The sequence below is a fragment of the Tenrec ecaudatus genome, chromosome 5 (assembly GCF_050624435.1).
Source record: "Tenrec ecaudatus isolate mTenEca1 chromosome 5, mTenEca1.hap1, whole genome shotgun sequence".
NCBI lineage: Eukaryota > Metazoa > Chordata > Mammalia > Afrosoricida > Tenrecidae > Tenrec > Tenrec ecaudatus.
In genome coordinates, this window is record NC_134534.1 from 76,116,706 (window position 1) to 76,131,940 (window position 15,235).

The 15,235-nt window shown below is 39.3% G+C and overlaps 1 protein-coding gene across 1 annotated transcript; it reads left to right on the forward strand.

Annotated features, from left to right (window-relative positions):
* Positions 1-8,001: 8,001 nt before the first annotated feature.
* On the forward strand, positions 8,002-8,393 carry LOC142448796 (non-histone chromosomal protein HMG-17). The gene has a single exon (XM_075550671.1). The coding sequence runs from the start codon at positions 8,017-8,019 to the stop codon at positions 8,287-8,289; it is 273 nt and encodes a 90-aa protein (XP_075406786.1). The 5' UTR covers positions 8,002-8,016; the 3' UTR covers positions 8,290-8,393.
* Positions 8,394-15,235: the final 6,842 nt, after the last annotated feature.

The following is a 15,235-nucleotide window of genomic DNA, read 5'->3' on the forward strand; positions in this document are numbered from 1 at the left end:
TCTCAGCTTGTTGTTCCATGGTGGCTCGAGTGGAAGATACGCCATCCATAGTTCACGCACCAGCTGGGTCACTCACAGTAGATACATTTTAGTGGCCTTTCCAAACTAAGTAACTTTACAGAGTAGGAAGAGAGGCTGGGTAATATACTTCAGAATATTAGCCCATGAAAACCTTATTGATCACAACAGAGCATCGTCTGACTCATTCGCTGTGGACACATCTTCCAGAGAGATCAACCACCAGAGGAAGATATTATATTTGGTAAAACACAAAAGGCACTGAGTATGTGGAAGACCCTGAGTAAGGTGGACTGGCACAGAAGACCAACAGTGAAAGCGAGCATGCGTGGGACTACGACAATAGGCCATACTGGGCAACATTTCCTTCTGATATAAATGATAATGTCAGCAGGCATTGAAGCTGATATAAAGAGAAACCCGTAAATGCAGGTGAGGGTGCAGGGAGATTGAGAAGCCCACACACACCCACACTGGTGGGTGGCAAACGGTGCAACCACTGCGACAAACAATATGCATTTCCTCAAAGAATTGCAAGTAGAGATACTGCATGGCTCAGGAAGCCCTCTACTTGGTAGATACCCGAGCGAAATAAGAGCTGCAATATGGGTACGTGTATGCACACTCATGTCTATTACAGCACCATTGACAACAATGAAAACAAGGGAAAGAGACTAAATCCCCATCCGTGTAAGAATGGTTAGATGAACGCTGGCACATTCACACAATGGAACAAGGTAACAATAAGGAACCGGTAAAGGCTCATATGGGTAAATCTGGAGGACATTGTGGTATGTGTAATTAGTTGGTCACAAAAGGATCAATATTGTCTGACAACCAATATAAAATGACAAAAAAGATTTTCACAATAAAGGAAACATCCTTTTATTGTCAGCAGGAGTGGGAGGGAAAGGTGGGGAAGGGAAATCCTGGGCTAGAGGACAGACAAGTGTCACGTGAGTGAAGGGGAAGGCAGCGTGCATGAAGAGTGAGGTTAGCAAAGCATTATGGAGGCAGAGGAAGACACTGGGAGGTTTGTAAACCTAAAAAGCAAGAGAGAGAAATGCTGTTATAGACACAATTCTACAGAGTGATGAACTATGAGCAGGTGCTTGTATAGACATGCAGGCTCAACAGGTGTCAGAGGAAAAGTGGGAGTATACCCCCCAATATGTACAGATTTCACAGAAAATATTTGTATATATCAGCGACTTTCAACCTGGGGGTCCAAGGACCCTTTCACAGGGATCGCCCAATACATAACAGTAGCAAAATTACAATTATGAAGTAGCAACAAAAATAATTTAATGGGTGGGAGGTCACCATCACATGAGGAACTATATTAAAGGGTCACAGCATTAGGAAGGTTGAGAACCACTGGTCTACATGTATTTACCTATATTTCACATCTATCCAGGAATAGAGTGCACAGGACAAAAAATATGAAACTCCTCGGGGTAATGAAGCAAGCATCCTGAGAGAATGAGTTGCTGGGTTTGGGGTATCAGGAGAGTAGTCTCCCAAGACACCAAGGTCAGATGGCATACCACAATCCACAAAGTCAATTGTCTACATGCTATATTGGTGAGTATTGAATGGGGTCTTAAAATCTCTCTGAGTCCTCTAAGGTGACACTATTAGTCTCTTCACTTCTAGAAGAAAGCAGAATGCTAAAGCCAAAAGAGATCTGGGAATATATGCAGAACCTAAGGCCAAAAGAATTGGATGGTGTCTGGCCACCACCAACAACTTCTCTTAAAAGGAATACATTAGAAGTTCCTGGATAGAGATGTAGGAAAATGTGGGGCTTTTGTTTTTTTAATCCTTAAAGGGATTAGCCTTACTGGTCAGATAAAGACTGGTGGAACACCCAAGACTATGACCCTTAAACGCCTTTTAAGTTTGGAACTAAACTCACTCCTGTGTTAGAATAATCAACCATTTAAGGTCAGAAGGATAGACTTTACTCAAGGACGAAGGGCAGAGAGTTAGGTAAAAAGAAAACTAGAAACAGTAAACTGGAAGAGGGTTGGGCTAACTAGTGGTGCCTTGAGGAGATTGCAATGGATGAGTTGTAAACAATGAAATGCTGGAGATGAAACTGATGATCTTCACTATAAACTTTCACCGAATTGACACTAAAAAGTTTGAAAAAAAGTAAAGCATATTAAACTACATAGGCATTTTCCTGTGGAAACAAGAGAATACAGCATATTTTAAAATCAGGAAAGATGTGTTCAGGGTTGTATCCTCTCACCATACTTATTTCATCTTTATGCGGAGCAAATAATCAGAGGAGTCATGCTGTGTGAAGAAGACTAAGGTCTCAGGATTGCAGGATGGCATATTAACAACCTATGCAAATAGGACATGCAGATGGCACCACCTTGCTTACTGTGTTAGGCACAGTTCACTAGATAAACAAAACCAGGATGCTTATGATTATATAAAAGTGTGAAACAGAGAGCAGCACGCTGGTATGATTACCAGGGAGCAAGAAGATGAAGAAATGTCAGCTCTCTTTATTTATTTTGGACATCCTCCAATCAAGTTTTGACTGGACTAAACTCCACTCACATGTTCCTATTGGCCTAGTTGGCCCAATAAACCCAACTATCACACTGAACGTGAGACGGACGTGAAGCACTTGAAGGATGTGAAGCACTTGCTGGTGAAGATCAAGGTCTGCAGCCTTCAATGTAGATTACAACCCAACGTAAAGAAAACCAACATTATGATAGATGGAGAAAAGATTTACACTGCCAAGGATTTCATCTTGCTTGGATCCACAATCAATGCTCGTGGAATCAGCCATCAGAGGATCATAAGATGCTTTGCATTGGTAAATCTGATGCATGAGACCCCTTTAAGTGTCGAAGAGGAAAGATGTTATTTGGAGAACCAAGGTGCACCTGACCAGAGCCAGGGCATTTTTCAGTGCCACCTATGCAAGAGAAAGTTGGACACAGAATAAGGAAGACCAAAGATGAGTGGATGTGTTTGTTATGCTGCTGGCAAAAATTAATGAACGTATCAAGAACGTCAAATGAACAAACACATTTGTTTTGGGAGAAATGCAATCAGAATGCTCCTTAAAAGCTAGGATGGTGAGATCATCCTCGTTGTCAGAAAAAACCGGTCCTTGGAGAAGGACATCATGCTTGGTAGAGGGGCAGCGAAAATGAAGAAGAACCTTGGCAAAGGGATTGACACAGTAGGTCCAAACGTAGACTCAAACATAATTATTGTGAGGATAGAGCTTGACCTGCCACAATTTCATTCTGCTGTACATAGCATCACTAGGAGGTGGAACCAACTTCACGGCACCTAACAACCACAACAATGGCTGTCTGTCTCTATCCATTATCAGAGTTCTTGCTATTATGTTTTCTACTATGTAGATAAAATCCAAACTCAAAACCAAACTTGTTAACATCAAGTTAATTCTGACTTGTAAATGCACTATAAGAGGGTAGAACTGCCTCTGTGGGTTTCTGAGACTGTAACCCTCTAAAGGAATGGAAAGTCTCATCTTTCTCCCAAGGAGTGGCTGGTGATTTTGAACAGCTGACCTTGAAGTTAGCAACCAAGCGCATAGCCACTACACCACATAGGAAGAGTTAAATATCTGGAGAAAAGAAGAATACAGGATAAATCAAATAGAAAACTACAAAATCATGGAAGCCTAAGTTATAAAACTATCACAATGTGAAGCTGTTTCTTCTCAATATATCCTCACTTTGGCTCTGTATACATCTGAAGGCAATGTTTCCATCTCGCTAACCTTTCTCCAAGGCACTTTTAATTTACAGCAAACCTTCAATTTATACCAAGTCGAAACTCCAGTTCAGGTTGCCCTAAGGAGCTAAAATTGAGTGTTTTGAAATGTTCTTTGAGTTTTGTGAACAAAAAGAAGCCCAAAGGTGCAGGATCAAAATTGCAAGTTGGATATAATGAAATTCTTATAGGACAGTTCTTGCTACTCTCAAAAAATGAGCAGCAGCATTGTTCTGAGGGATAACAAACAAACAAAAACAATACCACTCTCCAGGCCTTTTTTCTCACTGATGCACTGTTCAATTTTCTTGAAAATTCTTTCTGTGTCCTTCAAAAATTTTACCAAGATTATCCCTTTGGAATCCAAAAAAAGGAGCTGCCATAACTTCTAAGCTTTCTGCCCCTAACTCAACAGAGCCCATAAGATGCTATCAGAAGCCGCTGTTTCAAGACACCCCAATGACACGTTTTATTTAGAGCAACTATCTGTTGCTTTCTAGTGATTGAAAACTCAGAGGCCTTTAGCAAAAGTAGAGTTTAAGCATTAACACGATCCAACCCCTGTAGAAAATAGACGAAATAGAAATAACAAGGTCTTTTAGTCTGTCACATAGAACTCTGGACTAATAGCATATGACAATTTTGTGGTTACACAGCCCACTCTCCTAAAATGTAAAAATCCCTAAGAATTCAATCTTTCAAATTATAAGTAAACCTTTATTTTAAAAAAATGGTTAATCTTTATTAAAATAATTGAATATATTTTCTGTATGTGTCATATATAAGCATTCCAAAGTAATTTCTCCAAGAAAGCATAGCTAAGCTCCCAGAAAATGCTGAAAATTTGGGAAGGAAAGTTAAAAGACTTTTAAATTTTATGTCCTGAGTGTTTACATACATAAATAATGCATGAAGTGAAAAACAGTGCATGTTCTCCCTTTGACTATTAAAATATAATCAGAATATGACTAATGAGGGGGGAAGGGCAAGACTGTTGATATGGCAATCACATGAACTTGGAGACATTTTATTAAACTTTTAGCCCAAGAAAACATTTGTTTAGATCTTTCAAGTAAACTTGATCCTCCCCTATCCTTGCCTATGTTCTATTCTTTTCATCCAGTTTGATTTTCATCTCTCTGTCAGAGTCTCACTTTTCTCAATGCTATCATTAGCTTGTTAGCACCCAGACAATTGAATACTTTTGTGCCGTCAATAAAACACAAATTGTGGAAGTTACATAATCTGTTGTCAACTTAAGACTTAAGAATGGAGGGGTGGAGTCTAGCCTGTCAATCAGGTCTCTCTCAGTTTTATGACCTCATTTGTCGGTGCTAAGGAGATAAATATGGTAGCTCGCTGGAGGAAAATGCACATTCACTCCTTATGAGACATTGCTGTTGATAAGCTACATTGAGAGAGGCTGATGGAGCCAGAGTCCCAGAGCTGAGGAGTCACATGGAGACCCATGCCAGGGCTGAGATGCTTCCACCACCACTGGACTCACAAGACTTTCCACCCACTGGCTTGTGATCTTCCTGCATTCAGCAGCACTGCATGTGTTTCATGAGTCTGAAGAGGACTTTATAGATTGGTATTGGACATATGGACCAATATTGGACTTAGGGACTTGATCTGGACTGGGCAGGGATGTTTTATCAATATTGAATTGCTCTTGTATATAAAACTCTTTCTTATACACACATGCGTGTTTATGAATTTGTTTCTCAAGTCTACCTGGACTAACGCACAAGTGAACATCTTTCTGGTATTCTCTGCTTTCAGCTAAGATCCATTCACCATCAATAGTGATATCACTCATTCTATATCCTTTTCTCAAACTCTCTCCAATACCCATCAAATGGAAACACAGCGCTTCAGAAAAATGATTGCCCCTCGGGCTGTAGTAAAGTAGGAACAAACTGAGCCCAGAATATCCTATTCTTCCCCCAAAATAAGTAAATGACAAAGTGACCACCCCAATACCATGAACAAAAATAAGAGTGTACGACAAAGATTATGAAGGAGTTCCCACTGACCAACTCTGGGACAAACATCAAAGTAATTAAGGACAATAATTATAGAAAATATAGAAATCCTGAGTCTAGGTTTTAAAACAAATAGATAACACATTATCTAACTAAATCAAGAGCAGAAAATGGAAGTGTTATGAAAAATGGTATGAGTCAACAGGTAAATGAGGTAGGATAATGTATAATTATAAGAAAACCATTTCACAACCATCACAGTAAAGATCATGTCAGACAACAATTATTACCTCAAAATCTCACCACCTCTGGGTCAGTGTTGACTCATGGTAACCCTATAGGACAGAATATAATTGTCCCTGTGCATTTCAGAGACTGTAATTCTTTACTGGAGGAAAAAAGCCCCATCTTTCTCCCACAGAGTGGCTGAGATTTCTCAGTGCTAACCTTTGGGGTTGCAGTTGAAAGCAAAAAACCAACAGTTTTTGAGATGTTAAATATAATGGGAAAAGTTGACGAAGTTAGAATAGGTGCTTGATCTTACAGTGTCTCTCTACAAACTGATAACAATTATACATGGACAAACTAGACAACATCTTTAGCCAGAACACAAAAATGCCATCATGGTTTATGGTAGATGGATGTCAAACACCTCCAGAACTGAGACCCTGAAAAAAATATATTCTTTCTGTACCAACCTGGAATGCGTAACCTGGCTTTAATCATGAGAAAACTGCAGATAACCTTAAAATGATGACAATGTATTAAAAAAAAGATACCAAATTCTTCAACAATGCCTAAATCATAATAGATCATAGATAGATATTGTGGTAGTTGCATAATCTGTTGTCAACTTGAGACTTAAGAGTGAAGGGGTGGAGTGTAGCCCATTAATCAGGTCACAGTTTGATGACCTCATTTGGAGACACTAAGGAGATAAATAGCTCACTGGAGGCAGGACACACAAACACGCTCACTCCCTGCAAAACATTCTTGTTGACGAGCCACATGGAGCTATGTTGATGGGAGCCAGAGCCTTGGAGCTGGAGGAGCCATGTGGGTCCACACACCCACGTGCTAATATGCTTCCACTACCACTAGATCAGTAAGACTTTCCTCCCACTGGTCTATGATCTTCCTGCACTTGGCATCATTGCATACCTTGCGTGAGTCTGAAGAGGAATTTACAAACTGGGACTAGATATATGGACTAATATCAGACTTATGGACTTGATCTAGGCTGGGCTGGGAAGTTTTATTAATTATATAAAGAGTAATGTACAATTACTCTTTATTTAAAGCTCTTTCCTATACACATATCAGAATCCATGATTTTGTTTCTCTAGTCAACCCAGATAGATGACAGGTAGATGATAGATGATAATAGATAGATAGATAGATAGATAGATAGATAGATAGATAGATAGATAGATAGATAGATAGATAGATAGATATAGATATAGATACATAGATAGACATATGTATACACACATACTGTAGAAACTTTCTGTACTAAAATAGATTAAAGAGACATAACAACTAAAGACAATACATGATGTTAGACTGGTTCTTTAATGGAAGAAAAAATCAGTAAAAGATATTATTGGAACATTTAATAAAATTGGAATTTGGGCAGCAAATTAGATAAAATGGTTGTAATAGTATTAAATTTCCTAAAGTTGATCTCATCAGAGTCAGAGAGAGAGGGAGAGAGGCAATAATGATGTGTAAATCAAATGGATTAAAACCTGGTGAACCTAACTAAGGGGTACTCTATGCACAATTCCTCTCGATGTAACTTTTTTGGTAACTTTTCTATGGGTTATAAATTATTTCCAAATGAAAAGCTTTCAAAATTTAAAAATCTTCTAGGAGTTCTAAAGTGAAGTAAAATTTATTATAGGATTCTGTACCAAAAGTTCCTTAAATTTTATTGCTATTCTTTTTTTGTTCTGTGACAACTTTAATGTAACTGAAATTAAAAGAACGGGGGACAAAAACTACTGCTGTCAAGTCTGTGCAGAGACCTTATAGATCAGAGTAGAATTGCCTCATAGAATTTTTTTTAATATAGAGAATATTTATTATGTCTTAAACAGGACAAGGAAAAGGCAACTAAAGAAACATACCGGAGCAGTCTGAAAAAGAGGCGAGAACGACCCCCGGAACAACCAGAGCCTGCGCGCCGCTGCATCCCCTCGTCCAGCGCCTGCGCCCCGCCGCCATTGTCACCATGCCCAAGAGAAAGGCTAAAGGGGATGCTAAGGGAGATAAAGCCAAGGTAAAGGATGAACCTCAGAGGAGATCAGCAAGGTTATCTGCTAAACCCGCTCCTCCAAAACCAGAGCCTAAGCCGAAAAAGGCCCCTGCGAAGAAAGGAGAGAAGGTACCTAAAGGGAAAAAGGGGAAAGCTGATGCTGGCAAGGACGGGAACAATCCTGCAGAAAATGGAGATGCCAAAACAGACCAGGCACAGAGAGCTGAAGGTGCTGGAGATGCTAAGTGAAATGTGTGCATTTTTGATAACTGTGTACTTCTGGTGACTGTACAGTTTGAAATACTATTTTTTATCAAGTTTTATAAAAATGCAGAATTTTGTTTTACTTTTTTTTTTTAAGCTATGTTATTAGCACACAGAACACTTCACTGTTGTCTTTTGGGGGGAGGGGCAAATGTCAATATGCTGTCTCCAAAACTGGATGGAGTGAAAGACAACACTTTGCCCTGCTAGTTTTGAGAGACTCCCTCTGGGGTTCCAGGAGGAGGGGGGATTCCCTGACATGACCCATGTTCACCACCTTGGCACACACACTTGTGAGGGGGAAAGTACAGCTGCGTTTTGACATCCTCCACCCCATTTCTCTTTCCCCTCTGCCTTCAGCACAGCCTTGACTCCACAAACCCAGACACCTGTTGTGACCTGACCTCAAAACATTGGCTGGTAGTTTATCGGCGATCTGGACTTGCCAGTGACGTCATCCTGATGGCATCCCTCGAAAGAGCAGCACCACCTTTGTTCAGATGGCAATTCTGCCGTGTCCATTTCATTTTCTGAACGACAGGGTCGGCTCGTGGAAAGTTGTTAAAATAACATGCTCAATGTGAAATGTCACCCTCACTCGAAACCTCCCCCGCTCAGAGCACCAGCTGAAGACTTCAGTGGGTTTTACAGTGGATTTCTCATTTTGGTAGTCCATTGAAGAAGGGAGTTTAAAAATTGTTATATGCTGTTAATGATTCTCTGCCCATGTCCTGCCTGAATACCATGATTGTTTATGAAAAGTATCTTTAATAAAGCTGGATACAATTTGGGGGGGGGGGGGAAGAAACATACCATCCAGATGAAGTAAACAATTAACCCTAGGTCATAATGGTATTCAAATGTTTGCCAAGTGTGGCAGTTACATCATCTCATGTCACCTTGAAGTGTAGGGGTGGAGTCTAGCTTGTCAAGCAGGTTATAGCCAATGAGGCTTCTGTGTGGTGAGCATGGCCTTCTCCTGAGGATTTGGGAACTCCTGTGCTCCTCCCTGGAGACCAGACACACACTCTTGCTGCGAGACCCTGTTGACAAGCCATATGGAGCTGCGCTAATGGAGCCAGAGCCCTGGAGGTGGAGGAGACACGTGAAGTCCCATGCCAGCGCTGAGATGCTTCTACTACCATTGAATTCACAAGACCATCTACCACTGGCCTGTGAACTTCCTACATTCAGCATCATTGCATGTGTTGCATGAGTCTGAAGATGAATTTATAGACCGTATTGGACATATGGGCTAATATCAGACTTATGGACTTGATCTGGACTGGGGTGGAATGTTTTCTTAATATACAATTACTTTTTGATATAAAACCTTCTATTATACACCTGAGTGTACCTGGATTTGTTTCTCTAGTCAACCCAGATTAATACACTGAGATACAAAGTTTTAAAGAGGCCAAAACATCCAAACCCACTGCCGTAGAGGGATGGCAACACACACTGACCCTGGAGGATAGGGTAGAAATGCCACTATGAGGTTTTGAGACTGTAACTCTTTGGGAGTAGAAAGCCTCATATATTTCTCATGAGAAATGGCTGGTGTTTTCAAACTGGGGACCTTGCGGTTAATAGGCCATGTGTAACCGCTCTGCCACCAGGCTTCCTTAAGAAGGACCTGAGAGGTCACAGAAGACTATCATATAACCATATTTGGGGGTCAATCAATGTAACATAGTTACCTGTGGGACTGCCCAAGGGCAATTTTGGACCTGATGGGAACAAGTGCATATGTCAAACAGAAGAGAATGCAATATTGGTCCAAGGGCTTCCCTGAGTCAGTCACGCATGTTTCCTGACCACGAGACCAGCAGTACAGTGACCTCCATTGAGGACACACTCAGATAAGTCCTTCAGGGAGATTGCCCTTCCCTGGGCTGGTCCGAAGGGTGAAAGCAATCCATTCTAGATGCATTCTGCTTGAGGCAAAGACTATTCACCTCCCTAGTCTATGATTAGAGGGACTTCAATAGAGGCTTACGCCAAGTGGGGACTTTGCTCATGGGTTTGGGGCTTTCACTGTTATCCAGGTGCTTCTGCAAACAGGTGCTCAGGATTTAAGCTCAAATAAAATTCCATCCTCTGGTCACGAGTTTAGTTATTAACAATTTGTGGTTCATACTGACGTGTTCTCCTTCTGCGTGGCTTTAGCTGTCGGTGCACTAGCATGACTGTTTAAGACACGCCTTTAATTCCCCGGGCACTGTTCTTCATGACAGCTGGGCACCATCTGATTTCTTCACCACAGTTTTCTATGTAAGGGGGTGATAAATGGTTCATAGAGAGATACGTCACAACCTTGCTTGTAAGATCAGGATAAATGATTTCTTGGCCTGAGAGCAGATGCAGACTTGGTCTTGATGTTTATATTTATAGTAGTCATCTCCCATGATATTTATCCTTTTGAGAGTGACTAACTTTGCTCACTATCATGGTCTCCACATGCATCTTTGCAGTGAGGTGCTTTATGGTTTAATCAGTTTTTTACGGATACAGAATATTCCATTGTGTGTATGTACCAGAGTTTTTTATCCATTCTCCTACCGATGGGTTGTTTGCAAATTCTTGCTGTTGCCAATGGTGCTACTATAAACATAGGTTTGCAAAAGTCTGTTCATGTTATGTCTTTTACATACCCAGCAGAGAAAGTCCTGGGTCACATGGAATTTCTATTCCCAATTGTTATAGTTAGCACCATATTGCTTTTCTCAATATTCACAGACCCATTAGCAGTGAATGAGAGTTCCAATCCCTGAACTCTCTCCAGCATTTGCTGTCTTCTTTTGAAATGGGCTGCCAGAGTTGGTATAAGGTGATATCTCATCTGCATTTTGATATTATCTCCCAGATGGCTAATAATCATGAGCAATTTGTTCAAGTGTTTGTTAGCTATTTCCGTGTAATTTTGGTGAATTGTCTATTCATATAGTTTGTTCACTTTTTAATTGGATTATTAGTAGGTTTTTGTTTTGTTTGTTTGTTGGTGGTATCACAGTATTTTATAGATTTTCAAGATTTGTGTTAGGCCAGGTTGACTAGAGAAACAAATCCGGTGACACTCATCTATATGTGAGAAAGAGCTTTATATCAAGGAGTTATTGGATATCAAGAAAACATCCCATCCCAGTCCAAATCAAGTCCATAAATCTGATATTAGCCCATAAGTCAGATACTAGTCCATAAATTCCTCCAGCACATGCAATGATGCAAAATGCATGAAGATCACAGGCCAGTGAGTGCAAAGTCTTGTGGGTCCAGTCATGATGGAAGCATCTCCAGAGCTCTCGCAGGTCTCAGCATGGCTCCACATGGCTTGTCAAAAAGAAGGTGAAAGCCGAAAGAGTGCATGACCCGCCTCCAGAGAGAAAGATGATGAAACTGGCCTAGAAGAGCCATTTATCTCAGTCCCACTCCAATCAAGCTGTGACCTGATCGACAGGCTAAGCCCCACCTACATGTCCCTATGGTAGCCAAGTTGGCACACACACACACACACACACACACACACACACAGAGAAACTAATAGATTAATCTTTTGTCTATTTTATTGTTGCTAAAGACTTGTTCCCAGTCTGCGGGCTCTCCATTCATTCTTTTGGGGAAGTCTGTTGATGCATATAAGTGTCTTATTTTCAGTGGGCTCTATTCATCTATTTGGTCTTCTACCTCGTATGTTCGTTAATACATCTATGCCCAACAATAGGGTCCTTCATTTTGCATATATTCTCATTGATCATTTTTTAGCTCTGAGATTTAAATTTCAGTCTCTGCTCCATCCTGAGTTGATTTTTGTACCTGGTCTGTAGCTATGGGTCCTGTTCCGCTCTTCTGTAGATCAAGATTCAATTTTGCTAACACCATTTGTTGAGTGGACTGTGTTTCCCATTTAAGGTTTTAGGCCCTTGGTGGAAGATCAGTTGACTATAGGTAGTTGTATTGGTTTCGGGTTTCTCTTCTGTTCCTATAGCAATGTCTCTATTCTTGTAGCTGCAACAGTTTTGATACTGTGCCTGTATGATAGGTTTGGAACTTGAGTAATATGAAGCCTCCTACTTTGTTCTTGAGAAGTTTCTTGCTAATCTCTGGTCTCTTCCTTCTCCATATGAAGTTCATAATTGGGTCTACCCTGTCTTCAATTAATGAAGTTGGAATTTGTGTTTTATTCATCTTTTCTTTCATCAGCATTGACATTTTCACAATATAGGTAGCCCTTCTATCCATCTTAAATATCCTTTTATTTAATCCTAAAACAACTTTACCAAGAAATGTTTTAACAGGCTTAGAAAAAAATGTTATATAATACTTTGAGGGAATAAGTAAAATTAACATTTATCAAAGTTCTTTGTTCATGTAAAATGTTATAGAATATACAATCATTTTTATAGACAGATGGTCTTAAGATAACAACTACTTGTCCTGACTTTGAAATGATTGAACCAACACTTACAACAAATTCTTTATCACAGAATCCTTTCCTTGCTGCAGGTGCCAATGTTTTAAGTAACTGTTGTCTGGAAATCAAACACATTCTTAATCTGGGGTCTATCTATTTAACAAAAACTGAATTAAAAATAAATAAAAATGATCATTCTTATGCATGGAACATATTTATAATATGTTAAATAAATGATTCAATATTCACACCAATCCTGATATCTTGTAAGCCTTAAATAATGTCCTAAAGATGAAATTCGACACATATCCATATACACTTCTGCATTATAGATGAAGACATAGTTGCATATTTAGATTAGGGAAATGAGCTCTCACTTATACATTTTATTGGTGTGGGAGAGGATAAAAGAAAGAACTTTTAGTTGATAGCAAGTTTATTGTGAGCAAATGGTCATTAAATAATATCCAAAATTCTCATAAAAGGAAGGGAAATTGTAGTAGTATTTAGGAAGTGTAGCAACTGTATCAAGAGAAGTCAAAGTTCTACTGTGGAGCATCAGAGTTGTAGATTTCTGGAAATCACATTATAAGAAGACAAAACAAACTCTCTGATATCCAAAGAAGAGCCCTAGGATAGGAGGTCTCCAAAAAGCACCAAACACATTTAGTGGGGATAAAAACCAGACATCTATCACCTGTTTGATAGTGATCATGGTTTATAGAAGTTTTTATATGAACTTCATATGAAGGATGTATTAAGTCTATTCCTAGCCTTGGGCAGATTGGAATAACTATACATGAAAGTGCAGAGTTAGAGTAACTATATGTAGAAATGACTGCTAAGCATATAAATTTTGCTACTGAATCCAAACTAAACATGTTCCCATCTCAAATTTTACTTAGCAAAATTCCAAAATTGTCCACAGCTATTTTAAACATGGAGAAGGCAAGACTAATTCCAAATGTAAAGAGATTGTTAAAATATCTTACCTTTATAAAATCTAAAAATTAATATGACCATATGAACACATTGTTAAGGCTCACCCAAGAGAGGGTTTTGAAGCTAAAGCTTCATTGGGGAATTTACAGTAAATACACCTTTGGCTTAAGGCAATTCCTGGCAAAAGAAAGTTGCTGTTTTATCCTGAACCTTTTCATTGAATCTATTGTCCCAAGCAGTAAACTACTGGTTTCATTTAATGACTTCTTGCACTAATAGATACATCAATTCAGAAAAAGGATTGGAGCGGGTGACAACCCCATTGCACCCATAAGGAAAATTCACAGAAACTATAAAAGACCATTTTATTAAAATTAGAGAATATCCAGAGGATAATGACCAGGAAAGTATAAGGGTCAAAACCAAGTATAAACACACACACACACACACACACACACAGAAACTTGGAATATTTAGCATGTTAATGAGACGACTTGAGGATGAAGAAAGACTTTTGAAAATGCACAAGGGACTGCTGTGTGGATGAAGAACTAGACTTGCTCTGCCTTGCTTTGGGAAGAAGGACCAGTAGATGAAAGATACAGAAAGGCAAATTTACGGTTGGAATCATTGCATTGGTAGATAATGGGAGCCCCATTGATTCAGCTGTTCATACAAAAATGGAATAAGCAAAAAAAAATAAAATAAAAATTTTTTAAAAAGAAAAGAACAAAAATGGAATAAGCACTTTATAGAAATATTAGAATTGGAATTCATGTAACAAATGGAATCTTACCAGTGATCCAACTACCAGCCCATGGAACTGAAAGACTATAATATATTTCCTCATTTGGCAAACCTTTATTGGGAACACTTGCATACAAAGAAGAGTAGATAATTATAGAATGCAGAGACTAATTAGACCAAAGCTTCTCATGGAGATTATCTAAAATGAACTATAATGGAAAATTGAAGAGAAATAGCACAAAGGAAGATAATGTTTGCATAAGTAGAGAAACTCATAGAGGAACAGTTGTGATGAAAGTTGTAACCAGATCAAGGAACAGGAGGTCTAACACCTTCAGCCATTAGAAATGATATTCCGGGGGCGGGATTAGGAGTGTACACTGTCCATGGCCATATAAATGAGGAGAGCTTTTTCCTTCCAGAGCAGCATTGCATTCTGAGTGACAGAGGCAATACCCTCTATCTAGGGAGCTTAAAAGTGTTAGTCCAGTGTGATCATCTGTGAATAGGTATCAATAAATATAGATGCATGGCCAGAAAACAGTAAGCAAATAGATAACAATTAAAGGCCCTCACTCCATGACAAACAAAGGAGAAATTAGCATAAATACTTAGGGGTCACATTCTCATATAAAGACTATTTTACCACAACTGACAGTTTTCTAGTTTCTTATAATTTTGTATAGATTATGTTGATGATCTCTTGAGATCAGCACTTTCTCTTCTAGTATATATATTTTCCTCTCTCTCAAAATGTATGTACATCTCTTCTCTCATCAGCCCACCCAGCTTGGGATTTCAATGGTCTGGTCCATAGAAGATAGCAAGGCA

Bases quoted from the DNA above. Each gene is read 5' to 3' on its own strand.
- LOC142448796 (XM_075550671.1), top strand. From the start codon at position 8,017: ATGCCCAAGAGAAAGGCTAAAGGGGATGCTAAGGGAGATAAAGCCAAG.